This window comes from Rhinoderma darwinii, chromosome 1 (assembly GCF_050947455.1).
Source record: "Rhinoderma darwinii isolate aRhiDar2 chromosome 1, aRhiDar2.hap1, whole genome shotgun sequence".
Classification (NCBI taxonomy): Eukaryota; Metazoa; Chordata; class Amphibia; order Anura; family Rhinodermatidae; genus Rhinoderma; species Rhinoderma darwinii.
The window spans coordinates 480,941,024-480,968,255 of NC_134687.1; the positions used below are offsets into that span (position 1 = coordinate 480,941,024).

Below are 27,232 nucleotides of genomic sequence, written 5' to 3' on the forward strand. Positions count from 1 at the left end.
TATGTATAGTTCTATTACAGCCAGATGATAAAGCAATAACATACGCGGCTCCATTCTGCTTTCCCCCAAGCTCACAGCATGTCAATAATTGGAAGGATGTTAAATCCGAATCCAGTGTCGTATACCACTAAGAAATACAATTTAAGTTTCTCATAGGAAGAAATACATTAGCAGCTCGATCCTTCTAATGATCAGTCTTACTATAAACGCATAATACCGAACATTGAGAACAATATTAAGAGGCGGAATTACGTTAAATTATACAAGAAACCACAAAATAGAAGGAGATGTCGTCTAAACCTGACGATTCAGCGGGATTGGCCAATGATCTCGTCTATAGGGACCAGCAAAAGGACCACATTTTTTACCAAAAGAGATAAGCGGCTGCTACAGGAGTCTGGCAGAGGCTTATCCCCCTCTCCCCACTGATCTCCACGTGCACATGGCCGAGCGTGCAGGTTTATGGTGGAGTCGGAAGAAATTGCTAGCAGCTAGTTGGTGAAATATTCTGCTCTGCTGACTGGTTTTTATTTTCAGTGTCCTTTTATGGATGAGAGAATTTTATCACTACATGGAAAAATAAAGAATCAGCCCCTGGAGATTCCAGACCAGTAAGTTCTATTTCCTCAGTTTGGTGACATATCACCAGTAATGTCACACGTATGAGTCAACCTGCCGGTATAGAAGAATCACGAGTATATCAAGTTTTATTAATGAGAACTAGAAAAACAAAATGTGGACTTAATATTTTTCTTTCTTATTACACAGGCCAGACATATCAGACGACCTGAAGGACCTTATTCTGAAAATGTTGGATAAAACCCCAGAGTGTAGAATTTCCGTTCCGGACATAAAGGTGCGCTTATCCCAGAACCTTGTTTGGTCATAGGCATGCAGTTTATCACAACTAGTAGTTTAGGATCAACACTCACTGGAGGCAACATGGAGTTGTAGTGAATAATTACTGTAACGTATAAGTGTGCACTCACCTATACGTATCCTTCACTATAAATGCTAAGCTCCAGCGGCATTACTTGAAGCTCCTGGGCCCTGATCCAGAATCTATACCAAAACCCCTCACTTGCCCCTTGTAGTACCGGTTTGCTCCCCCTATAGTTACGCCCCTGCTAATCTCTGTTACAAGAACATGCTGAAGTCATTCCCAATATTCCTTGTTTTAGCTACATTCATGGGTGACTAAGCATGGTGCCGAGCCTCTCCCTAGTGAGGATGAAAACTGCACGCTGATAGAAGTAACTGAAGAAGAGGTGGAAAATTCTGTCAAGCACATTCCCAGTTTGGCTACAGTGGTAAGTTCAGCATAATACCCTTTCTCAACTGTCTAAAGGGGATGTCTCATCAGGACAACCCCTCCTCTAAATAAGAACCCACTGGCAATCACTTGATGGCCGTTAGAACAACCTTCAGGAAAAATGTGGTATTACAAGTCGCCCATTCAAATTAATGAGGGCCATGTAATATATGATCCCAATAAGTTCTTCAAAGTGGCTCTCTGTTTTTTTTAATAGGACGGGACCACCCTCTGCGATGTTCATATAACCTAATAGGGCATGCAAATAGGATTTTTTTTTTTAATTATACATAGCATTAAAGATGCTGTTTAGCAAATACAGTTTAACAAATACTAAAATAATAGAAGCAAATAATAGATTTTTCTTTATATAGTAGAATTATAGTTTTGGGGATATTTGCCAGGTAAATACTTGCAGGTGCCCAGTTAAGCTATGTTCACACTGAGTATTTTGCAGGCGCAATTTCTGCCTCAAAATTCTGTTTGGAAGTTTGAGGCAGATTCTCCTCTCCCTGCACGCCGATTTTTGCGGCGTCTTTAGCTGCGTTTTTCGACCGCGGCCATTGAGCGCTGTGGGCATAAAACGCTGCGAAATACGCTTTCTCTGACCTCCCAAGTCAATGGGAGGTCAGAGGTGTAAATGCCCGAACATAGGGCATGTCGCCTCTTTTTCTCGCGAGGCGGTTTTACCACTCGCGGAAAAAGACGCCTCCGTCTCCCATTGAAATCAATGGGAGGCATTTTCAGGCCGTTTTTGGCGCGGTTTCCGCGTCAAAAAACTCGTCAAAAAACTCTGTGTGAACATAGCCTTAAAGAGGTTTTCTGGGACATTGATATTGATGGCCAATATCAGATCAGTGGGTGTCCGACTCACGACTCCAGTTAGCGCTTTGTACCAGGCACAGTGCCGTTTTGTAGCAGTTGGTACTTCAGCTCGCTATAGCTCAGTCCCCCCATTCAAGTAAATAGGACTGAGTTGCAATACCAGACACAGCCACTACCAAAAGTATGGCGCTGTACCTGGTAAACAATGAAAGGGATGCAGTGCTCACTGCCCCTTCAGTCAGCTGATCGGTGGAGGGCTGAGTGTCTTAACCCCACCGAACCGATGTCAAAGTCCTGGAAAATCCCTTTTAAGTTGGCCATACGTTAGGGAATCAGGATTTCAGACAACCGTTTTCTAAACGACTTGTCAGTCATGGTTTGTCGTCGTTTTGAAATTAAAAAGACAAATCTTGCCTTGATCTGTGGCTTGGTCTGGGCTTCTATTGATGGGATGCAGATCTGTCATTTGGCATTAACACGGCAGATCAACTTTTTCACAGTTTGGCTTCTTCAGTCTTTTAACGGATCTGCCACCCTAGTTTGTATTAAAAAATAAAAAAAACGTGCCGACAGTCAGCAGAAAATGGTCAAAATCAGCCAAAATCTCTATTGTATGGTCCGTTAAATACAAGTGAATTCACTTATTCCATTCGTAAATTGCAGCTCATAAAAATAATGAACAGTCTCCTTGCTCCTCAGCTCATGGGCACGGGTAACTTGACTTGGCAGGTTCTTGGGTCGGTCACTCCTCCACCTTTCTTTTAGATATTACGTACAACATGGCTGTTTATATTAATGTAAGGCTTCTTCTCGTTTCCAGATATTGGTAAAAACTATGCTGCGGAAGCGTTCGTTTGGAAATCCATTTGAAGGAAGCAGAAAAGAAGAAAGATGTTTGTCTTCTCCTGGAAGCTTACAGACGTATGTTTCCGTCCCTATAGAGTTTTGATATTTTTTGGTTTAATCTATGATTTATGGTATACATACATACATACATACATACTGGTGCTGTTTATGAATACATGCTACCGGCACTTCCATTCAGTGTGACTGACAATGGTGCAAGTCTCTAAGAGCATGGAGATCCAGCATTGTCACACACCATGCGTTGCTGAGCGGCAGCCCCATTCCATTCAGAATTCTACTTAGCAAAGGGCTTGGTTGAAAAATTATTACCTTTCCATTTTTTATTTTAAGTTGACCTACTTTATTTGGGATTCTTGTAAATTGACCAGATACCTTCCATAGATGTACAGATAATTTGGTTGCTAGAGTCCATAATGAATGTTCATTTTGATAGTCTGTGTGTCTATGGTAACAAGCAGTCAATTCCAATTCAAGGCAATATTTTTCCCAGTTAAACCCATTATTTCAAACTTTATTTCTTTTCAGAAAGCCCAAGTCAGGGAGTATATCCATGAAAGGTAACACGAGCAGACAAACCTTTTTCCACCTTCTTAACAATCTCTACTTTAGCTAACACAGCCGTGCATGACTTAAGCTACACAACTTGAGTGCTAAATCACCTTATATATACTCCAAATCAGCATTTCTCAACTCCAGTCCTCAAGTACCCCCAACAGGTTATGATTTGGGGATATCTCATAGATATAGATCTCTATAGCAGTCCCAATAAAGTTTTTTTCTGGCTTTAAAATTCTTTTTATGTTGCTTGTGTTCTAAAATAACAAATATATACGTACTCCCCTTTTAAATCCAACGCTGCGTGTCACGGTTTAGTTTGCTTCAGTGATGACATGCTGTCCAGTCATCGCAAAAGCAAAGTAACCAGTGGGGGACTACTGGACTGGTGAAGCTGGTGGAGGGTTTAAGAGGCGAGTATGTGTATGTGCATATCTCTTATTTTATCTGGTACGCAGCTACCAAATTTGACTTTCTTTTAACCCCCAGAAAAACCGTTTAGATTAAATTTGTCCCTCTGGCATGTAATGTAACATAAATAGGTTGTCTCATCACAGACAAGCCCTTTCATATGGGAGCTGCCATGGCTACGGCTCCTGACCCCCCTAGGCAAACAACCTAAGGCCACTTTCACATTACAGTATTTAGGTCAGTATTTTGCTTCAGTATTTGTAAGCAAACACCAGGAGTGTAGCCTAAAAAAATCAAATGATAATTGTAAGATCTGCACCTTTTCTGTGTTACAAATCCCAAATACTGACCAAAATACCTGCCTTCAGGGGGTAGCCCCAGTAATTGAAACTCTGTGCAATGAAAACAAACTATTCTGCCCGCTGAATCTACCACTCGCCGCCTTCATCAGGCATGCCACATCTCTGTTGCTCTTGTATCATGTGTTGCTACATTTATTCTTGCATAGTTCTTTTCCTCATAAGAAAATGTATATGTGGTATGGATCAGTGCATAAGCACATACATGTATAGAGAATAACATGCTCCTTGTGGAATCATAACCTTGTCAATGGATTTTTTTTACAGGATTCAAGGCAGTGATGAAAGCCTAAGAGAGAGTGATCTGCAAGATTTAGGAGAGGACGAGGTTCTATCTTGATGGTATCTTCTGTGACATGGCTCGGGCTTCGTCATCTATGACTTGGGTGTGTGTATATGAAAACACCATGTGTAAACTGAACCATGCATGCTACTTATGCACATTATGTTGCTGCATGCGCTAAAGACCTTAATGTTCTGCCTTGGTTGTTAAACGTTATCAGTTACTTTGCTATGGGCTCATTCTTCCAGAGGACTCATGAAGACTGATCTCCAGAAGGTGCTTGTATTATATATTGCAAAAAAAAAATAAATTCAAGTGGCTTGGAGCATATGTCTTAATGATGCCAAATATTACCCACACCGTGTACACCCATAAGGCTTGCACTTTACAGTCAATGGTCTTACAGTACATTCATGTATTATGTGGGGACCATGGTGCAGGGAGCACTGAAGAGACTCATTTAAGAATAGGGAATCTTGTTAAAGTCGGTTCTCAAGGCTTTGCCTTAGGCAGACAGTTGAATATTAGCCAAAGTGGGTTTCTTTTTTTACCCCCAAGATGGGGTTTTGACATTTTTTTTACATATTTAGAATAAGCATTACAGCTCCTCATGTATTGACATTTTGGTGCCATTTTTGGTAGCCAGCAGCAATGTGACAAAATATAAGTAGGTAGAGTGCAAAGTTTTAAAATAAGAACAACAACTTCTGCTTATGTAGTGCCAACATATTCCGTAAGGCTTCAAAATTTTAATTGACATTTGGCAATTTAGTGGTACTATATGTACTTCTACCAGGAGAATAGTGAGCCTCCTGTATTAAAACTGTTTATAACAAAGATGAAAATGAAAGAGGTTCTAGCAGAGGAATATACTACGTATTTTCTGACAGTAAAGCGTTATATAGAAGCCTCTTTACTGCATATTAAAAATGAGAAAAACTTAAATGTCCGTATCTTGTTCCTGTTGAGATATTAATTTAATGTTCAAGCCCAAAGCATGCAGCTTCACTACTCCGGTGTCCCAGTGACCCATATATCACGCCCGAATCTCCTCTGCCTAACAACCACTATCCAAGCTAGTATGTTTGTGCACATGGATGTGGATGGTGATTTAGATCTAGGACTAGCTTGAACTGCCAGACCACACGATGGAATATGTGGACATAGGGCTGCAGGCTTGGAGCTTAAATCAATGATCTCTCCACACAGGAATAAGGTAGTGGACAGCAATCTAAATGAACATAAATCTGAGACATTTACAGGAATAGAAACCTGAAGAAGGATCCACAACTGGAAGTCGCCAATAGAATGTAACTGTTACAGATTATTTTTTTTTGCCACCGATTGCCATAAATATTCTTTAGTGTATTATTGCCAGACTGGTCCTGTTATGACAATACATGAGCTTAGATAATAGTTATCAGTGCAGTATTCCGTCAGCATTGTTGTCAACCGTTATATAAAGAATGCAAAAAAAAAAAAAAGCAACCGCAATTAAACAAAAAGTATTCAAGTCAAGTGTGCAAAATTGGCACAAGATATATTGTATCATGTTTCAAATTTCCCTAGACCATGGCTAGAACTGCAGAAGCCATACCTAATTTTCTAAATTGCCCGTGGTAATTTCTTCCACCATAAAGCTGTATTATAAGTCTTCCCTGTAAGGGGGGTCCTCAATAACCCCTTCTTTAGTGATAGTGCACTACTTTTTATAGAAGTTCCAGGCAGTGTGGGCTGATGCAGTATCACCTCAGGACACTTCACTTTTGGACTCGGGACGTCCTGTTATTGTGCCAGTTCTGTTTTTCCACAGTAGGTTACCATGAGTGTAATGTAAGTATCACATCATGCATGAGGACATTTTGGAAAACAAAGACAGTTGAAGGGAAAGGCTTTTTGAGCTATAGCATTTTTAATAGTTTTAAACAATTTTGAATTTTATAATGATCGTTTTCCCAAAACCTATATAAACAGATTTTATATCCCATAGAGCAATGTCTTTTAGACTACTAGAAAAAGCTTTCTCCAATAAGACACCCATTAGGGGTATTATATTTCCACTCTGGATGACCATCTGAAGAGAATTTCTCCAGTATATCTTCAGTCTTCTCATTGTGTCGGATTTCTGTGTGATTGGATCCATCTTGTAGATCATCATCCTCTTCATACATTGTGTTCCTTCCATTTATTTGGATCTTCTCATAATATAGACTAAATAAAAGTCTTTGAAAACACCAAAGTGTCAATCCATCCATAGAAACCTTCAGAAAATACCATAGTCTGCCTAAACAATTCTATTATGGCTTCATTACATCTATAAAAGATCAGAAGTGGTCACATAAGGGTCAGAAACCCGTCTGTAGCTCATTTATAGTTGGTTATGAGTTACGAGCCTCATGTTTGACTCTTGGCTTCTTATTTGGAGAATGTAATGACACCTTGCACAGGTCGTTGGAGGGCACACATAATATTTTGAGGATAGTGATGATGGATATGTGTTTTAGCTAACATCCCATCCCCAGCTAACATCCTATTACAATGTTACTGTTCGTCTGGGTAGCAAAGCTAGAGAAAAGACGCAATGGGTACAGATGGGGTCTACCACTTTCATGTAAATCTCATTTATCAGCACACTGTCTAGAAACCACTACCTCCTTGAAATGAAGAACTTTTAACATAAATGAGATTTGCATTTGTTTAATCAATCTGTATCATTTAATTTCAAGAAGTTTTATTGCTTTGAAATGTAGTATTATAGAAGGTTAAATATATCCAGAGTATTATAGATGCACAGTGTCCTGTATTATATACTAGATTACATGTTACAACCCTGATATTACTCCTATGAAGTATTACCTGTATCTCTGGAACATCCGGTGCAATTTACCACGTGATTTGCAATGTGAAGAATGTCACATAAAACAGTCACAGGTAGTTAAAACACAGCAAAACATATGAGCGGCAGTGTTACCTATATCAACCAGTCCGGCTCCCCTCATCTATGGGCACTTGAATATGAAAGTAAACATGTGATTTGTGGATAACTTGGTGCTTTGGGCACTTACATTCCCGTTTTGTTCCTCTGCTTGTTTTTCTTTTGATGGTGGCCATGAGCTATAAACCTAACCACGGTAGCAGTCGAGTACAACAGGGCCTGTATGGCAGAACATGGAGGCTGTATAGCTTCGTACACTGCCTTACAGGCTGTGTGCATGGGCCATAAGCCCCATATATCACAGAAAAATGGTATAATCTCAAAAAATGTATAGCCCTTAACCCTCTCACTGCCAAGGACTCATGTAATATGTCTTGACTTTAAACGCTTGCCGCAGCTAGAGTATTGGGGCTAGGCTTAGAAATCACATGGTAACATATTAAAGGCCATAATCTTAGCTTTTAAATGATATCAGGCTTTTTCTAGGCGCAATATTCATGGCGCAGCACTTGTTTGAAGTCAGGGAGCAGCATGAAAAGTCCTGGTTCTGTGTGTCTAGATGGAGGGGACAAGCTGCAAGTGCAGGAAGATTACAGCCTGTTAGAGCATATTCACACAGCTCATTCTCAGGCGCATATTGGAGCGTAAAACAGTCTTATTACATTTCGAAACACACCTCAAAAAGTCCATTGTTTTCAACTGTAAAAAACGATAGTTCATATGAGGCGTAATTTTACTTCGCTATTCCAAAAAACAGCAGAGTCAAAACACGCCTCGTAAAAAAGAAGTGACATGTCACTTCTTGAGGCGTTTTTGAAGGAGATTTTTAACATTTCCAATGGACGATGCCAAAAACGCTTTGAAGAAACACTTAAAAAACACTTCTGCTTCAAAAATACTTGGTTTTCAGATGCTGAGTTTTCTTGTAATCAAAAAATACAAGTTTCCTTTTACGCACTTCACAAATGTCCAAACCGGAGCAGGTAAAAAGAGGTGAAATCCACAACACAAAAATGAGTAAAAAAAAAAAAAAACACCAAATTTTTTTTTACCGCTCAGACGGTTTGCAGTCCAAGTAATGTCCTCAGAGGATAACACTTCCCCCAGCCCGTATGTGGTGGGTGTTCGCAATCCCAAATTGTGCATGTTGAATTCTTGAGTCTTGTAGTTCTACAGAGAAGTCATCAGCTCCCTGATGCTGACCCCTCCGATGGTCCCACAAAATTGGAGTTCTATACCTTGAGGATGTAAATTAAAGTATAGCGCAACACCTCTGGGATATACTTCACTCCACACTGTTTTTATTCCAGGGTCAGGCAACAGTTGTTTAGCGTACCGCATGGTTTTTATATATCGATATGCTTTGTTTTTATTCCATACTTCCAAAATATAAAAATTTTCAGTGTGGAGTGAAGTATATACCACAGGTGTAGCACTATTCTTTATTTTACATCCTCGAGGTATAGATCTTTAATTTTGGAGGGGTTAGTGTCGGGGAGCCGATGCCTTCTCTGTAGAACTACAAGACTCAGGAGAATTCAACACGCACAATTTAGGATTCCGATAACAACCCATACAAGCTGGGGGAAGGGTTATCCTCTGAGGACATTTCTTGGACGGCAAACTGAGCGGTAGAAAATCTGTGTTTATTCTCTTATCAGCTTCCTATATTTCTGATTCACACATCAGCCGTGTGAACATACCCTTGCTGTTATCTCCCTTGTTTATCGGCTTCCAGTGAACGCAGGGGGGGGGGGGGGAATACGGGAAAGTTTCTTCACGTTGTCACTTCTCTTACCAAGCAGAGAGTAGATGTGCTCTCTGCATGTCACATTCGGGGGGGGGGGGTAAAGGAGTGAGAGGATGAGCAGTTGCACGTGTTATCACCCCTTGTACCTGATTAGGACATTTGTCAACTGTGAGGCTCAGATGTTTACCGGCATCTGCATTGTGGAGATTTTCGATCCCTTCACTTCTTCTAAAAATAAAAGTTCAGAGTTCCTAAATGTGACTTATGCCCACATGCACAGACTCAGGAGATATTGTGCCTCTTAGGCTCGGCTTTGGTCAGACTTTTAGCCACAAATGCAATTTGTATGCATTTTTTTACAAAACATTGGACTTTGATACAAAATTGTATGATGGCGTCCCTTATCGTAAAGTGCTAGGTGGCATTTTCACGATGTGTCAGGTGTTTACTTTCAGAAAATAGATGCATATGGGGGTATAATATAACAATTTTTCATTTTCCAATTTGTTTTTTGTTCATGTCAAAAGGGTGAAAATTGTTCCGGCAGCAAAAGGATTAAACCCCCCCCCCCCCCCCACCCCAATGTACTAAAACCTGTCTGGTCATTTACTTGGCTCAGGGACATAATTTTGCAGCAGTGTAAATTGCTAAATTGGTTAACATTTAGTGCAGAAAATTGAACAGTTAGGGTATGTTCACACGAGGTCATTACGTCCGTAATTGACGGACGTATGTCGGCCGCAAATCCCGGACCGAACACAGTGCAGGGAGCCGGGCTCCTAGCATCATACTTATGTACGATGCTAGGAGTCCCTGCCTCGCTGCCGGACAACTGTCCCGTACTGAAAACATGATTACAGTACAGGACAGTTGTCCGGCAGCGAGGCAGGGACTCCTAGCGTTGTACATAACTATGATGCTAGGAGCCCGGCTCCCTGCACTGTGTTCGGTCCGGTACTTGCGACCAAAATACGTCCGTCAATTACGGACGTAATGACCTCCTGTGAACATACCCTAAATCCCTATGAACTCACTTGCATGGACTTATCACCTATGAATTAAAGTACATTACATATTTACTTGTACATGTGTTTCCACTTCAGAACACATTTTAGGTCCAGATCGATTATGGCCTCTTTCTTGTAACTCCATAATGGTCACCTACCTGTTCTAAGACTCCGGATCTTTCTGTTTCTTTTGGAATACTGTATAGACTGGATGTTTGGGTTGTAACATACTGTACCTAGAGTGCTGGGGCAAAAATGCCATACATTGACTTTGCTTAACGTATACTATTATCCACCACTAAGTAAGACATTGACTTGGGATGAATGAGTAGTAGATAGATCTGTGTGTGTTGTATTCTGGAGGGTGCTCTGTACAGAAGTGGTTTTATAGGCTTCTTGTGTTTTGTATTCTAAAGTCAGCCATTTTACCAATCTCAAGTAAACTGTTGCACTATGCGGACACTGCACAAGTCTGCAGCAATGGAAACCGGTAACGCCACGTCCTATCAAGCCATTTATAGATGTTGTGCTTTTCTAGATTCACCCAACAGATGTACTTTTGTACCAGAAGATTTCTCGTTTGATCTTGGGTATATATTATTCATATTTACAGAGAAAATTTGCTGTATTGTGAAGTTTGGCCAAAAAGCCAAAAGATTATACTTTGCAACTTTCAGGAATATTCTTCCTAGTGTCTATTTTACTAAAAAAATGTATACATTAATAATGGATTAGATATTTTTTATTTCAGTATAAATTAGCTGTTGTATTGATGTAGTTATCAGGCTTGAAAAGTATAGATCTGTATGTTTGATACATTTGTTAGTTCTTGCATGGTAATAAAAATATCTGCAGATGTGTAATGTAGGGTTAAATGCCCACAAATAGCTGCTAATATCTACTTACATGTTTTCTATATGCTTTTGTAAGGGTTGCACCAATGTTTTTGTAAAATAAAATATTACAGTTTTGCACCATGGGTCACAAGCTTTAGTGATGTTAGCTGTCCAATATTTGATTGAAGTTGTATATTTGATAAAAATATATTTGACTGTAGCTTTTTTTATTGGATGTCTTTTACGCTTGCATTACTCTTATATTTTACTATGCATTTCATTTTAACAGGTTGTATGTTTAAATACTGTGTATTTATCACCATTAAAATAAATGGACGCTCTCTTCCTGTGTCAGATGTGATTATATAATAGATACTGTAATTCTATGAAAACATCTAGTTCAACCATATTTTAAACCTTTATCATGATTGCTTGTAATTTTAAAGATGCACTCGAGGTAACCCCCCCCCCCCTTACTGTTTGCAAATATAATGCAGAGTAGTGTAGTCATGTGTATTGACTTACCTGGTGCTGTATTTCATGGGACCCCACTCCGTTCCGGGCCACTATGGGAAACACATGATCTGTACTGTGACAACCAAAATCCTACAGCATCTACTTCAGAAACCGAAGGTCAGTCTTTCAATGCAAGTCTATGAGACTCACATTGAGGATCTCATAAACTTGCATTGAAAAACAGACTTCCGTTACCTACAGCAGACACTGTTAGAATATAGGGATTTAAAAGGAACATCACGTTAAACACAGCGGTTACCCGTTAAATACAGTACCAGGTAAGTCATGTCTACATTACACTACATTTGCATGAAGATAATCGTGGCTTAGATACTAGGTAGGACTTAGGGACTTTTTACATGGGCCGATGATCGAGCAAACAAGCGTTCATATGAACGCTCATTCCTGATCATTGCCCTGAGTAAACGGGACAACAATCAGCCGATGAACGAGCAAATTCATCGGCTGATCGTATAGTTTCTGCAGCAGAAAATATTATTGTTGTCAGCAGCATATCTCCGTGTAAACTGCCGTCATGATAGGAATGCATGGTGACGTGCGATTGTAATAATGAGCACTCGTCCCCATAAATTACTTGTGAAAGGAGCAAACATCAATGAGCTGTCTCGTTCATCAGCGCTCGTTGTTACCGTCAAAATGGGCCGGTGTAAAAGGACACACAAGGTCGGTTCACACATAGTTTTCTGGCGCTGATTTTGACACTGAAACCGCATCAGAATCCGTGCCAAAAAACTGAAAAAATCGCCCCCAACGATTTCAATGGGAGGTAAAGGCTTTCTTTCTTTCTTTCCCCCGGGCAGCTTCAGGCCGTTCAAGGAAAAAAAATCGGCATGCCCTTTCATCGAGCGGTTTCTGCCTCTGACATCCTATTGAAATCAATGGAAGTAAAAAACTGTGGCACTCATATTGAGCGTTTTTTGCCCACAGTTTTTCCCAGTAGATTCAATGGTCGTGGGTAAAAAAAAAAACTCAGCAAAAAAAATGTCTAAAAATGCTGGGAATTGAAAATCTGCTGAGGCGGATTTTTTTCTGCCTGTCAAAAAACTTTGTGAACTAGGCCTTATACATTGTCAATATTATGTACTTCCAGGGAATATATAGTGTTTGAGCATACACACTTCAAGATGTCTAACCCATGTTGTTTAATAGTTACATATAAACTTGGTACTTAAAACCAGAGATTCTTGTTCTCCTCGGTTTTGGTGATTTTGTGAAGATACACTATATTAACAGAAGTTTCAGGACACATCTCTTAATCATTAAATGTAGCAGTTTCATTTAGTTCCATTGGCACTGGTGTATAAAATTGAGCATCTAGCCATTCAGTCTACCTTTAGGGTATGTTCACACGACAGCGTCTGTAACGGCTGAAATTACAGAGATGTTTTCAGGCGGAAACATCCCCGTAATTTCAGCCGTAACCGCATGTGCAGGCGCTTGAACGCCGCGTCAGTTACGGACGTAATTGGCGCTGCTATTCATTGGAGTCAATGAATAACGGCTCCAATTACGCCCCAAGAAGTGACAGGTCACTTCTTTAACGCGGGCGTCTATTTACGCGCCGTCATTTGACAGCGGGGCGTAAATATACGCCTCGTGTGAACAGACAAACATCTGCCCATTGCTTTCAATGGGCAGATGTTTGTCAACGCTATTGAGGCGCATTTTTCGGACATAATTCGGGGCAAAAACGCCCGAATTACGTCCGTAATTAGTGTGTGTGCACATACCCTTACAAACATTTGTGAAAGAATGGGTCGTTCTAAAGAGATCACTGAATTTCAGCGTGGTACTGTAATAGGATGCCACCGTTATATCAAGTCAGTTCCTGAAATTTCTTACCTCTTAAATGCTTCCACTTTGCATTAATACCACTCACAGTTGATCGTGGAATATCTAAGAACCACAGCAACTCAGCCACGAAGTGGAAGACCGCGTAAAGTTACAGAGCGGGGTCATCGAGTGCTGAGGCGCATAGTACATAAAGGCTGCCAACGCTCTGCTGACTCAGTAACTGCAGAGTTCTAAACCTCTGGTAATAGCATCAGCCCAAAAACTGCATCGAGAGCTTTATGGAATTTTTTTTCCATGGTCGAGCAGCTGCATGCAAGTCTTACATCACCAAACACCGTGCCAAGCGTTGAATGGAGTGATGTAAAGCAGGCTGCTACTGGACTCTGGAGCAGGGCAAATATGTTCTGTGGAGTGACGAATCACACTTCTCTATCTGGTAGTCTCATAGGGGAGCCAGGGTTTAACGAATGCTGTGGAAGGCCAAAAACAGGCCTTTCCCACCCTGGTAATGCTGCCTGCTGCTGCTATGTTGTATCTGGCTGGTTATGAAAATTGGGGGGGGACCCCACATCGCTCTTCCAAATAATGTTATTTTATTTTTTTCCTTAAATTACGTGGGGTCCCCCCAATTTTTCATAACCAGCCAGATACAATAAAGCAGCAGCAGCCTAGCATTATTAAAAATGAAAGTACATTAGTAATTGACTTATTTTCAAAATGAAATATAAATCCAGAGCAATTGTGGTCCTCAGATAATCCCTTTAGCGGTCACGAACTCAGGAAGGTAAAGTACATATAATAATTGTTGTTGTTTTTTTACAGGTTCGGCTGTTGGACTACTTCGGATTCAGACTACTTAGATGACTGAGTTTTTATTTTCAAAAAAATGGTTAACGAGTGTTGTGTCTAGGGTTTTTGTGTTTTTTAAATTAGTACTACTGCCTTAGTAATGGCCGCTCCCTGAATGACAGCATCCATTACTAAGGCAGTACCCACCACCACCAGGAGTACTGGGAAGAGCCAGTCCTAACAAAGGCCCCAAGGTCTGCCAGGGCCTAATAGAATGCCTGGCAGTTTTACAATGATAGGCATAATACACAGCAATACAGAACTATTGTAGTGTATTGCAAATGCAATCAAACGATCGTGGGACCAAAGAAAGAAAGGAAAAACCCATTCTTTCCCCTCTACAAAATGCTTTATTATGATATATAAAAAAAAAACAGCACATACTTGGTATCTCTGTGTCCGTTACAACCTGAACTATAAAGCGATCACGCTATTTAGATTGACACAGTGACAGCCATAAAAAAAAACAAACAATGCCAGAGTTTTTGTTTTCTGTTCGCTTTTCAAAAACCGCAATAAGAAGCGATCAAATAGTCGCATGCAGCCCAAAATGGTGCAAATAAAAACGTAGTCATCCCACAAATAAAAAAAGCACTCAGACAGCTATGTTGGCAATAAAAAAATAATTGTTATGGCTCTTAAGTGTTTTTATTGTGCAAAAGTAATAAAAAATAAATAAATATGGTATCGCCGTAAGGGTATGTGCACACACACTAATTACGTCCGTAATTGACGGACGTATTTCGGCCGCAAGTACCGGACCGACCACAGTGCAGGGAGCCGGGCTCCTAGCATCATAGTGATGTACGATGCTAGGAGTCCCTGCCTCGCTGCAGGACAACTGTCCCGTACTGAAAACATGATTACAGTACGGGACAGTTGTGCTGCAGCGAGGCAGGGACTCCTAGCATCGTACATAAGTATGATGCTAGGAGCCCGGCTCCCTGCACTGTGTTCGGTCCGGTACTTGCGGCCGAAATACGTCCGTCAATTCCGGACGTAATTAGTGTGTGTGAACATACCCTAATAGTTATGACCCGCAGAATAAAGTTATGCTAATTATACCACATGGTAAACGTTGCATATTTAAGACCCAAAAAAGAATTGCAGAATTGCTTGTTTTTTTTATATACCAAACATAAAAAAAATGTAATAAAAAAAAAAATGGTGGCATTAAAAAAAAAACAGCACGCAAAGAACAACTCACATTGCTAGGTCGACAGAAAACGTTAAAAAAAAATAAATTCGAAATGCAATGGAAAAAAAAAAAAAGGAAGAATCACTTGCTCATTATGGCCTAAGAGTAGGCTGCTCACTAAAGTAGAACTTTGGGATTGAATTGTCTGTTTTAAATAAGCAGAAGCAAAAATTAAAATGTCACCCGGTAATTTATCAGACTGCCTAACCAGTAAAACAAGGATCAAACTTTCACAAACAGGAAAATGACACCGAATCACCACACGTACACACAGTTTGCAATAGGTTCTTTTTTTATTACAAAAATATACCAATATGCCCCTCATTACTTCAATTCTTGTGTTTAGATAGCTGGATATTTTTAGAAAATGTGAATTTCCAACCACTCCGATAAGTTGAAGTTAACTTTACTTTTCCCATCCTGGATATAACTCTGGAATCCTTTGATGTCTGTCCATGGTGGAAAATGATGTTAAAATAACGAAAGATTAAATCATGAACTACAGTGTATTGCATTGGTTACTTGAATGCTTACAGGTGGGTAAGAGATAAAAAAAAACACAAAAGAAAGTATTAAAAAAAAAAAAAAGGGCCACATCTATATAGGAGGTAAAAGCTGAAGATTTTACAATTTACAAATATAATTAATCTACATTAAAAGTTAAATAACTTTTAAATAAATTGTATCTCTGATCAGTACAACATAAGTAATGCATACTTTATATTCAGAGCTGAAACCTCACAGCATTCATTGCTGGCTCAATGTTTTCACAGAGCTTAAAAGGAACCTGTCACATTGAAAATGCCAACCAATATGCGGGCAGCATGTTATAAAGCAGGAGTAGGTGAGCAGTTTGATGTATATTTTTGTAGCAAAAGATTCAGTGGAGCTTGTAATTTATTCATTTAAACCTCTGCTCATTCTGGGTAAGGAGTCCAGTGGGTGGTCCAAACACGGATGGACAGTTCTCTCTATATTCACACTTATACAGGGAAGGCTGATGGGCCCCGATGCAAAAGTTCTTATTGGGAGGGGGAGAGAGAGAGAGAATATCTATAGCACTATGACCCTATAAACTATGGATAGGATTAGATAAAGTGGCTTAGCAGACAGTATCACACATGATCGGATTAGATACAGCGGCTCAGCAGTCAGTATTACACATGATCGGATTAGATACAGTGGCTCAGCAGACAGTATCACACATGATTGGATTAGATATAGGGCCCAGCTTGCTGACATTGCAGCTCCAGCGCTGGACCCAGGAAAGGTAAGAATAATAATTGTTTTGCTTTTTTATGTGTTACTAATTATTTTTGTGTGTTTGTGTTTTTTTACAAGTTCGGTTGTTGGACTACTTCGGATTCGAGGACGACTTCAATGACCGCGTTTTTTTATTCTCAATAAAATGGTTAATGGGGGTTGTTTTTTTATTTCAATAAAATATTTTTTCTATGTGCTTGTATTTCTTTAAACTTTCTTATTACCGCCTTAGTAATGGCCGCTGGCTGATTGACAACCTCCATTACTAAGGCGGGGCTTAATCTTAGCAGGAGCAGAGGCGAACACTAACCCCCATCATTATCCCGGGACCCACCGCCACCAGGGGTACTGGGAAGAGCCGGGTACGAACAAGTACCCAACCATCTGTAGTGACGGTCAGGCATCGGGGCCTCCGCAGGCTGGTAGTATTAGGCTGTGGAAGGCCAAAAACAGGCCTTTCCAACCCTGGTAATGCCGCTTGCTGATGCTATGTTGTATCTGGCTGGTTATGAAAATTGGGGGGGACCCCACATCGCTCTTTCAAATAATTTTATTTTATTTTTTTTTCCTTAAATTACGTGGGTTCCCCCTAATTTTTCATAACCAGCCAGATACAATAAATCAGCAGCAGCCTAGCATTAGCAGGGTGGGCAGGGCCACTGTATCTGGCCTTTCCCAGCCTGATGGTACCAGCCTGCGGCCGCCCCATTGCCCGACCATCACTACAGATGGTCAAGTACTGGATCGTACCTGGCTCTTCCCAGCACCCCTGGTGGCGGTGGGTACCGGGGTAATAAAGGGGGTTAGTGTTAGCTTCTGCACCGACTAACACTAAGCCCCGCCTTAGCAATGGACGCTGTCAATCAGCCGGCGGCCATTACTAAGGCGGTAGTAATATAGTTTAAAAAAAAAACACAAGGACATAGAAAAAATATTTTATTGAAATGAAAAACCCACACAACCATCATTAACCATTTTATTGATAATAAAAAAAAGCCATAATCAAGTAGTCGTGGAATCCGACAGGCCAACGATCGAATCTGTAAGAAAACACAAAGAACGAATAGTAACACGTGTTATGCTTAGATACAGGGCCCATGTGTGATACGGTCTGTGGGACCCTGTATCTAAGCCTATCACAAGGTAGGCTTAGATACAGGGTCCAGCAGACAGTAATCTTATACAGTATAAGATTACTGTGTGCTGGGGCCCTGTATCTAAACCTATAGTGTGGTAGGCTTATATACAAGGCCTATCAGACAGGATCACACATGGGCCATGTTTCTAAGCCTACCGTGTGATGCTGTCTGCTGGGCCCTGTATCTAAGCCAATCTGTGATCCTGTCTAATTGGCCCTCTATGTCTGCTACATCGTAGGCTTAAAGGTTGTCCAGTTCCTAAACATTGATGGCCTATCCTCAGGATAGGCCATCAATAGCTGATGTGTCAGGGTCCGACTCCCGGGAGCGCGCCAATCAGTTGTTTTGAATGGGCTGCAGCACACTGTGTATCGCCGACACGGATTCAGTGTGAGCAAGTGACCGGAATGAAGGGGCATCAGCTTTCGTACGAGTGCTGCAGCCCCTTCAAAACAGCTGATTGGCCGGCTCCCGGGAGTCGGACCCCACCAATCAGCTTCAGCAGACAGGGATATTAATCTTACCCTCCTCTTCATCCGCGGCAGAAGTTCTGTCCTGACTCCATCCAGGATCACGATGTTGTGCGTGGCGCATAGCGTTGACATCATGCGATGCGCACAGTGCTGTGATGTCGGGACCTCTGCTGCCATCCGGAACCAGGAAGGTAAGTACTGTCAGTTACTATAGTAACAGGGGCCCTGGGTTCAGGGCCCGGTCACAATTGCGACCCCTATAGCTACGCCACTGCTGTCAATCACTGAGTAGGACCGCCCACTAAACCCATAAGCCCAGAACACGCAGAGGTTTGAATAAATAAAATTACAAGTTCTCCTGAATCTTTTGCTACAAAAACATACAATTAACCTGCTCACTGTGAGGAGGTTGAAACCTTGTGGGCGGAACTAGAAAGGGAGGTCAACAATGAAAAAATTACTTTTGGTGTAATCTATAGACCCCCCCCCAATATAACTGAGGAGATGGAAGTTCAGCTATATAAACAGATGGAGCAGGCTGCACAGGCGGGTACTGTAGTGATAATGGGAGATTTTAATTTCCAGGATATTAATTGGTGTCATGGTTCAGCTTCAACTGCAAAGGGGAGACATTTCCTCAACCTGTTGCAGGAAAATTTTATGGGCCAGTTTGTGGAAGACCCGACTAGAGGTGAAGCTCTGTTGGATCTGGTCATTTCTAATACAGATCTTGTTGGGAATGTCAATGTTCGTGAAAACCTTGGTAACAGTGATCATAATATAGTTACATTTAATCTATACTGTAAAAAACAAACGCAGGCTGGGAGGGCAAAAACATTTAATTTTAAGAAAGCCAATTTCCCCAGGATGAGGGCTGCAATTCAGGATATAGACTGGGAAGAACTAATGTCAAATAATGGAACAAATGATAAATGGGATGATGTGGTGATTTGCATACTGAGGAAGTGTGTGTCTCTACAGCAGGTACTGTATAATAGTAGGAAGAACTAACTGCATGATAGTAGCTCAGCTATGCTGATAGGGATATGTTTCCAATAACAAATCAGCAGGGGAAGTAGATAAAGGGGATGCTAATAAACCACTCTGCCTGGATTATAGCAGCAAATTTTATCCCTGCATACGTCGGAAAAGCTCCTGATGTACACGCTAAATTTATCCATAGGGGTCTATTAGTCAGACGGAGGCCAAAATAGTGTCCTTTTGGTCTCCGTCTGGCCAGTATACTACAAAAAATGATGTATGGAATAGCGTAGCTGTAGAAGACCACGCTATTCCATCCTGTAGTATCCAGTAAAAAAAACAACAAACATTTATCTGTTAAACGTGAACCATATTAGCCTATTGCTGACATTCATTAAACAGATGCCACATGTTGGAAGCTATCATGGGCTTTCAATAGCTTTTTATGACGTATCCGTTAAACAGATGCCATCATTGCCTATGGGTGATGGATATGCTAAATGGACGCATAACAGTGGCACCAGTCACACATACGCTATAAATGTCATCCGTTTAACAGATCCTTCATGAAAAAGCTCACAATGTATGCAGTAAACGGATCCGATATTAGTCTATGGCTGACTGATGCCAATGTTAGGCATTGGGCACAGCCACCATTTAACATTTACGTTGGGAGCTTTTCCCGGTATGTACATTAAACGGAGGACAGATACGCAGTGTGAACGTAGCCTAATGCCAATTATATCTAAACAGTAAAATGGTTTTAAAAGGTGAGCACACGGTTTATATATTTTCTGCCAGTTGGTTACTAGATTGGTGCCCCCATGCGCTTTTACATTGACCATATAAATACGAAGCAGTGGCATAACTATGACTTTTCCGGACTCATCGAAGAGATGTTCCTACATGGCAATAAGTTGGGGTTTTGCAGAGGCGACTACAAGGACCACACAGTGATTTGCAGAAACACTATGCATGTATTAGGGCCTGTTCACATCACCGTTCTTTCCGTTCCAGGGTTCCGTCGGAGGTTTCCGTCGGGTGAACCCCGCAACGGAAAGTGAAACCACAGCTTCCGTTTAGTCACCATTGATATCAACGGTGACGGAAACTTCGCTAATGGTCTCCGTTCACCATTCCGGCAGGTTTCCGATTTTTCGACGGAATCAATAGGAGTCGACTGCGCTTCTGCTGCTTAATTTTAGCGTTTAGTGGGGGGGCTTAGAAGTTTTGATCGGTGGGGGTCCAAGCACTGACATGTCAAAAGTTTAGTTACCCTTTAAGTGAAAGGGAGGGGGGGGGGGGGGGGAACTTATAAACAATATAAAGGACAGGACACGTTGAGGATATAAGAAAAAAAGGAGGATGAGGTGTACCTAAAGAGGGTTTTACTCATTGAAATACTCAAGATCAAAAACACACAAGACAATAAGCTAAACAGGGATAGCAGAAACACCCAGGATGTTGAAGAACAGTGAACAATGGTATATAGAAAAATGCATCTCAAAATTTACAAAAATACACACATGTATACACAAATATATAGTGGTTTCTTTAAAACAAAATCAGATATTTTACATTTAGTTTTGCTAGTGTCCCTTTAAAGTAATTATGTGAAATTTCCCTCAGCTTTAGAAAAGTTTTCAAAGAAAAAAAGTGGTTTCCATAGTAACTACTGGTAGTAGTTGCCTTAAAAAGAACAAAAACGAAATTCTTAAAAGGCTATGTAAACCTTTGAATTTTTTTTTTATTCCATGTATGTATAAGACACTTCTACTATATATATATATTTTTTTTTATTAAAAATGTTGCTAGTTTTAGAGATGCAGCTTATATGTATCCACTTTACATAGAAGCTGCATAGCCTCACTGCAGGCCAAACCCCTCAGTCAAGCTGGACTGACTGTTCAGCTGAGAGCAGCCCCTGTGTGCCTTTGACAGCCAATCAAATCTAAGTTGATCAAAAAATGTATTAGAAAAAATGTTTAAATATGCAGAAATACATACATTAAATTAATTTAAAAAACAAAAACGAAAAAGGTTTACATAGTCTTTAAGTACTATAATCATGGCTTTACATTCATTTGCCCTAAAATGTCCAATGAACTTATATACCACAATAAACATCCAATAAAAATAAGGCAACCTTGAAGGCTATGGAAAGGTTTGTTCTTTTGTTTTTTGTTTTTTTAAATATATGTATTTTTGCATACAAATCACTTTGTAACAAACTGCAGAACTGAAATGGAGCAAAATTTTAAATAAAAGTTTGTTACAAAACGTGATTTGTATGCAAAAATACATATACAATTTATAAAAAAAAAAAACCCCCAGAAAAGGTCCCTTATTACAAGAAATGCACCGATTGGCCCTTGTGTACATAAAATACCAGCATCACCTTGCTTGCCCCCATAAGAACCAGTGTAGTGGAATGTTTTGTTGAGGATATCCAAGGCCAGTGATGAGTCATTTATGAATGAGAGCCAATATTGAAACGAAACATGTTGTTGTATTTCAGAACAACTGAATAAATATGTATTATTGCTCCTTAGATCACAGAAAACCGTAGATCGCAGTAGTCCACCGAATCTACGACGTAGTCCAATAGGTCCAGCGGAACCTACAAAAAAAATAAAGTTAGGCCTCAACCACACTTCAGTGAAATGCTTGTGTGGCATCCATTTTTAACGGATAACACGGACCAATTAGGCCTAATTCACACAAGCGTGTTAAACATCCGTGTGACGGCCGTTGAAACAGCGGCCGTCCCATGGACCTTTGTAATTCAATGTGGCCGTTCACACAGCCGTTGTTTCAACGGCCCGTGTGAAGGGTTCGTGGGAAAATAGGACATGTCCTATCTTTTCACGCATCACTCCATAGACTCATCTATGGGGGATGCGAGACAGGCGCAACGCTCGTGTAAATTAGGCCTTAATTTCTATAGGCCATGCACAATTCTTTTTTTTTTTTTGCGATTTTTGTGTGTGCTTTTTGCATGTTTTAGGGTGCGTAGTTAGGACTCCCACTGACTCTGGGAAGATTTGGCGCATTTTATGCACCAAAGAATTGATCCAACGCTTCTTTTTTACGCCACACGGTTTTTAAAAATGCTTGCATAAAAAACTAGCGTCTCGCTATCCCATTGATGTAAATGGGAAGCTAAATCAAGCGTTTGACGCTTTTTTCAACGCATTTTGTGTGCGCTTTTGCACGTTTTTTGGCGCATAATTAGGACTCCTATTGACTATGGGAACATTTGGCGTGTTTTACGTTCAAAGGAATGGACTCGACACCTTTATTTACACAACGCGTTTTCTAAAACGCGTGTGTAAAAAAGTGCGTTGTATGTACTAACAGCGCGCTTTACCATTTATGTAAATGAAAAGCGTAATCAAGCGTTTTTTTATGCGGTTTTTGGCACGTAAAATGCGCCCAAAAAACGCGTCAAATACAAGCCGTGTGAACCAGTCAACTGAAAAGTCATTCACCACAGGGTCTTCCCTCTTGACTCATCGTTCTTAGCCATTTGGTGTGTCCTATAGCTTGTACCAGCTGCCATTGTAAAAACACTCCCTAAGTGGGAGCCGGACAATGCAGAGCAATTTGAAGACACCTTTTCCTGGCTTGTAGCCAAAAATAGGGAGGGGGGTGATATTCCTTCTCACATTTACAGCAGATGTAGGTCAGGCTGCTCTCTGATTCACCTTGCTGTAATTCTGGGAAGTGCTCCCTCTGGTGGCCAACATCGGAAAACATGGCAAATTATTACTTCATATTTAATACTTTCCACCTTGTGGAAGAAAAAATAAATACAGCAAAAAAAAAAAAAAAAAACGTACAAAATATAATAAAAATAAGTAACTTACATAAAAAAATATATATATATTTCAGTCGCGACACATTCCCTTTAAGGGGTTGGTCCATATGTTCCATTATCACCCTGCAATGAAAATCACTGTGTTATATATAAAAAACTGACAATGATACAACTAGCATAGTTAATGATCTAACTGGAATAATGAACCCCTAACATCACACAGAGATTAAAATCATACACTCCATTCAGTAGTAGCTCTGCCATTGCTTTATCAGTCTCGCATTTCACAAAATATGGCCCTGCTGGGAATTTTTTAAGTTACACTGTAAATACACTTTGTATTTCTAGTTGATTAGTCTGTGAATATCACTTAGGCTCTGTTCACATAGCACCATGACTTCAGTTTTCACAGGATACAGGCTGGATTAATTTTTTTTCCCCACATTGACTTATAACATCAGGCCTTTGGTTTTTCTCCTGGATAGAAAATCGCAGCATACAACACTATTCTGACCATCAAAAAGCAAAATAAATGACAGACAGGAATTGGGCTCGGTTACTTCTTTTCTAATTGGGTCACTTTTCTGCTTATTCAAGAGCAAACATTGCAGCCTGGATTTTGGCAATTTTAGATTTAATTGCAAGTTATTTGTCAAATGCTTATTTTCAGCCGTTTTTCGGGCCTTCAAACATCTCCCATTGATTTGAATGGGAAAAACGGCGTTCTGTGCTGACGGGCCATTTTTTACGCAGCCGTTAAAAAACGGCCGCGTAAAAAAACGCCCGCGAAGAAGTGCATGTCACTTCTTGAGCCTTTTTTGGAGCCGTTTTTCATTGACTATATAGAAAAACAGCTCCAAAAACGTCTGTAAAAACATGTGAGTTTGCTTAAAAAAAGTCTGAAAATCAGGAGCAGTTTTCCCTTAAAAACAGCTCCATATTTTCAGATGTTTTTTGCCAAGTGTGTGAACATACCCGAACATGTTATGTCGAAAGCATTTCTGAGTATGTATACCAAGAAACTGTCCATCTGTGAGGAATCCCAATACCATCAGTTTCCATAGCAAGGGAAAAAAGGGGATTCTAGAAACTGAAAGCTGCACAGATATAACACACACTTCAGTCCTCCTTCACACAGCAGTATTAGTGGCAGTATTTAGACGTATTTATAAGCCCAAACCGAGAGCGGAACCTACACAGAGAAAAAGTAGAACTGAAAGATTCGCTCCTCTTGCATGTTTTGTATCCACTCCTGGTTTTGGCTTACAGCTACTGAAGCAGAATACGGACTAAAATACTGCCAGGGGAAAGAGACTGTAGAGCGGAAATGGAGACCGTCAGGCAGATGTAGCAGAGCCCCAAATATCAGGGAATGTTGTTGTCTGTATGAGGAAAATGGTTAAAACCGGATCAGATTACTATTTAGTGATGTTAGGATCAGAGAGATTGGGTCGCACTCTTAGATGGTGGACCTCATGGTGAAAATGTAAAACTAAAATTCCACCTTAAAACAGAAAAGGGTATTTGGCAAGTAAAATAATTGTGCCATTCATCACGTTTATTATTTTGTGTAGTTTATGAATGTTTATAGCAAGAGCTACATTATCAACAATCCAGTTCGTTCTCTGGGAGGGGGGACTACACGTTCAATATTTTCTGTGCTGACAGACCAGCTTCCAATGACACCCCCATGTCCATGACCCCGTCCCTACGGCTAACAGACTGCCTGCATGTCCTGATAGAGAAGAGCTCTCGGGTACAGGACCTGGTTATCTATATATGATGAACAGGAGCCATGCAAATCGCCACCATGATGCCGCCCCAGTCTTACTCACAGGAATTAGATCCCGCTCATACAGCACAGAGATTATTATAATGTCAGGCTGTCTTTCCATGTGAATTTGAAAGATAAAGAAGTAATTTTCAGATGCCTACCATTTTTTTTTTTTTTTAGATGGAATTTTCCTCCCCTCTAAAAGAAGCTACTCTGGTAATCTCAGTACAAACAAAGTAATACAGGGGGGGGGGGGGGGGGGAATAGATATTTGGATGGTCTTACTTTCAGTAAGTATAAAATAATGCAGCGATGAACGTCTTACCAATTCCTCATAGTCTTCCACATGTTTATATTTTTTTTCTCTGTAATAATGTCTTTTCTTAAAGAAGTGAAAAATAATAATGTCACACAGCACCGTAGCCTAAAGTAAAAAAAAAAAGGTACAGAATTAAAAAGGGAGACAAGAATGTAAAAACTAAAGCTTGGATTACACACTACAGTTATGAACGCGATTTCATGAAACCGTTTCAATGGTCGATAAGTGTCGCCATTGTAAATTTTATTGATTTGACATGTTAAAAAATCTTGTACTGCCAGATAGGCCATATTCGGAGTCCTCTTCTGTCAAGCTGTTAAATATTCTATTTAGCTAGGACTTCATTATATCGGATTCTGCGAAAGATGTTTGGCATCCAATATGGTTGTCATTAGAGCACCCTCAGGGCCCAGGGTTGTCATTTATTTTTCCCAGATGCCCAAACGGCAAGTTTACCTAGTTATGCAGTGATAAATCACCACTTTTTATGGCATTATCTGGCAGATATACTATTTAGGTGTTTGCTGTATTGGCCATTCAATTGAGAGACTAAGAAACTAGAAAGAACTAAGCAACAGCTGAATAAATTTGTCAAAAACATCAATATTTTTGTCAAAGGGTATATAAAAAGTGCTAGGTTTTCCTTCAAGATGTTTAAGCATTTTTCGGAATACAAAAAACACGTCAAAAATAAAATTCTCCAAATGAACGGGAGAGGTTTCTTTCTGCCTCCAAGAAAATGCTCCAAGATAGGGCATGATTATTTCTTTTTTTTTATCCTGAGCGTCAAGTGTACCGATAGACTCCCATTATACAAATGGAGGCCAAAAGAGTGTTCTTTTGGCCACCATCAGGCTGTATAATGTACATAGAGTATACATTTTTTGCTGTATAGTGTAGTAGTCTATACTATTCTATCCACAGGTATCCAGTAAAAATACAACTATACGTTAAACTTATACTTTTAACATGGTAGCCTAAAGGGGACTGATGCCACTGTATGGAATCTTGAGAGAAACTGAAGTGTATGGGCAACACGAAATAGAATAGGGATATATACGGGGTGCTGCAAGCATGTGCAAGAGATATAAGCGTAATTAAGAGGAAAGAGAGCACATGAATAAACGGCGCACACTCCATTTAAATAGTGAAAAATGAAAAATCAAATCTTTATTATATACGATACCAAAATAATAAAAAAATTTAAAGACCCAAAAAGACCACAATACTGTAATATAATGCAGGAAACAAACCACAGATGTGAAAATCTATAATAAGGGAAGGTATAAGTGTCAGTATGAAAGACCAAGTTCCGATGTAAAATATATATAGTGTACAAATAGGGTGAATGGATGCACAGCACAATGGGTATATAAAATAAGCAAACACAGAAAAAAAACGTACCCAAATATCAAGCACTATAACTGCACAAATATGCACCGGTGAAGGAAAAATAGGATAAGACGATCTAATAATGCTGGTATCCCATTAGCTGATTGTTGTCACAAGCAATAAAACTTTATAAACCCTTAGTACATACAGATAGTATAAGACTTCGTAGAAAAAGATAGATTAGATATATATAATAGAATCTGTTTTTCAAGAACCTATGACAGCACCCCCTGGAGAGACATCCCATCCGCTGGACAGGAAACCTGAGGATATAAAAAGGGACACACCCAGTCTTTAGGAAGAACTCCGGATGCGCATTTAGTGTATATGTGCATATATATATATATATATATATATATATATATATATATATATTTTTTTTTTTATTATTTTGTTTTGCAAAATTACCTCACACCTTCATATATACTGGATTTACAAGGAATACCTTTGTATTCATGTTGGCAATTTACCTTATAAGGGCTCTATATGCTACAAGAAATAGGGAGGGTGGCAGAGGGGTGATGTCATAGGTTCTTGAAAAACGAATTACCGG

At 40.0% G+C, this 27,232-nt stretch overlaps 2 protein-coding genes across 6 annotated transcripts in view; one reads left to right on the forward strand and one right to left on the reverse strand.

Moving 5' to 3' along the window:
- CAMKK2 (calcium/calmodulin dependent protein kinase kinase 2) overlaps nucleotides 1–4,937 on the forward strand; it is a 111,051-nt gene extending 106,114 nt beyond the window's left edge. For 4 of the 5 annotated variants that reach the window (XM_075834453.1, XM_075834460.1, XM_075834473.1 and 1 more), the window contains exons 12-16: nucleotides 538–611; nucleotides 769–856; nucleotides 1,182–1,310; nucleotides 2,958–3,058; nucleotides 4,597–4,937. In XM_075834453.1, the coding sequence (XP_075690568.1) occupies nucleotides 538–611; nucleotides 769–856; nucleotides 1,182–1,310; nucleotides 2,958–3,058; nucleotides 4,597–4,669 (465 nt within the window). In that variant the 3' untranslated portion in view covers nucleotides 4,670–4,937. Of the gene's footprint in view, nucleotides 1–537; nucleotides 612–768; nucleotides 857–1,181; nucleotides 1,311–2,957; nucleotides 3,059–3,529; nucleotides 3,562–4,596 lie in introns of all 5 variants that reach the window. The other variant, XM_075834478.1, reaches the window with a different exon arrangement.
- A 12,670-nt stretch (nucleotides 4,938–17,607) lies between these two features.
- The window catches only part of P2RX4 (purinergic receptor P2X 4), a 64,884-nt gene continuing 55,259 nt past the window's right edge, over nucleotides 17,608–27,232 (reverse strand). Inside the window, exons 11-13 of the mRNA XM_075834487.1 lie at nucleotides 25,294–25,392; nucleotides 23,244–23,317; nucleotides 17,608–21,994 (exon numbers count right to left, since the gene is read on the reverse strand). Of these exons, the coding sequence (XP_075690602.1) occupies nucleotides 23,285–23,317; nucleotides 25,294–25,392 (132 nt within the window). The 3' untranslated portion in view covers nucleotides 17,608–21,994; nucleotides 23,244–23,284. The remainder of the gene's footprint in view (nucleotides 21,995–23,243; nucleotides 23,318–25,293; nucleotides 25,393–27,232) is intronic.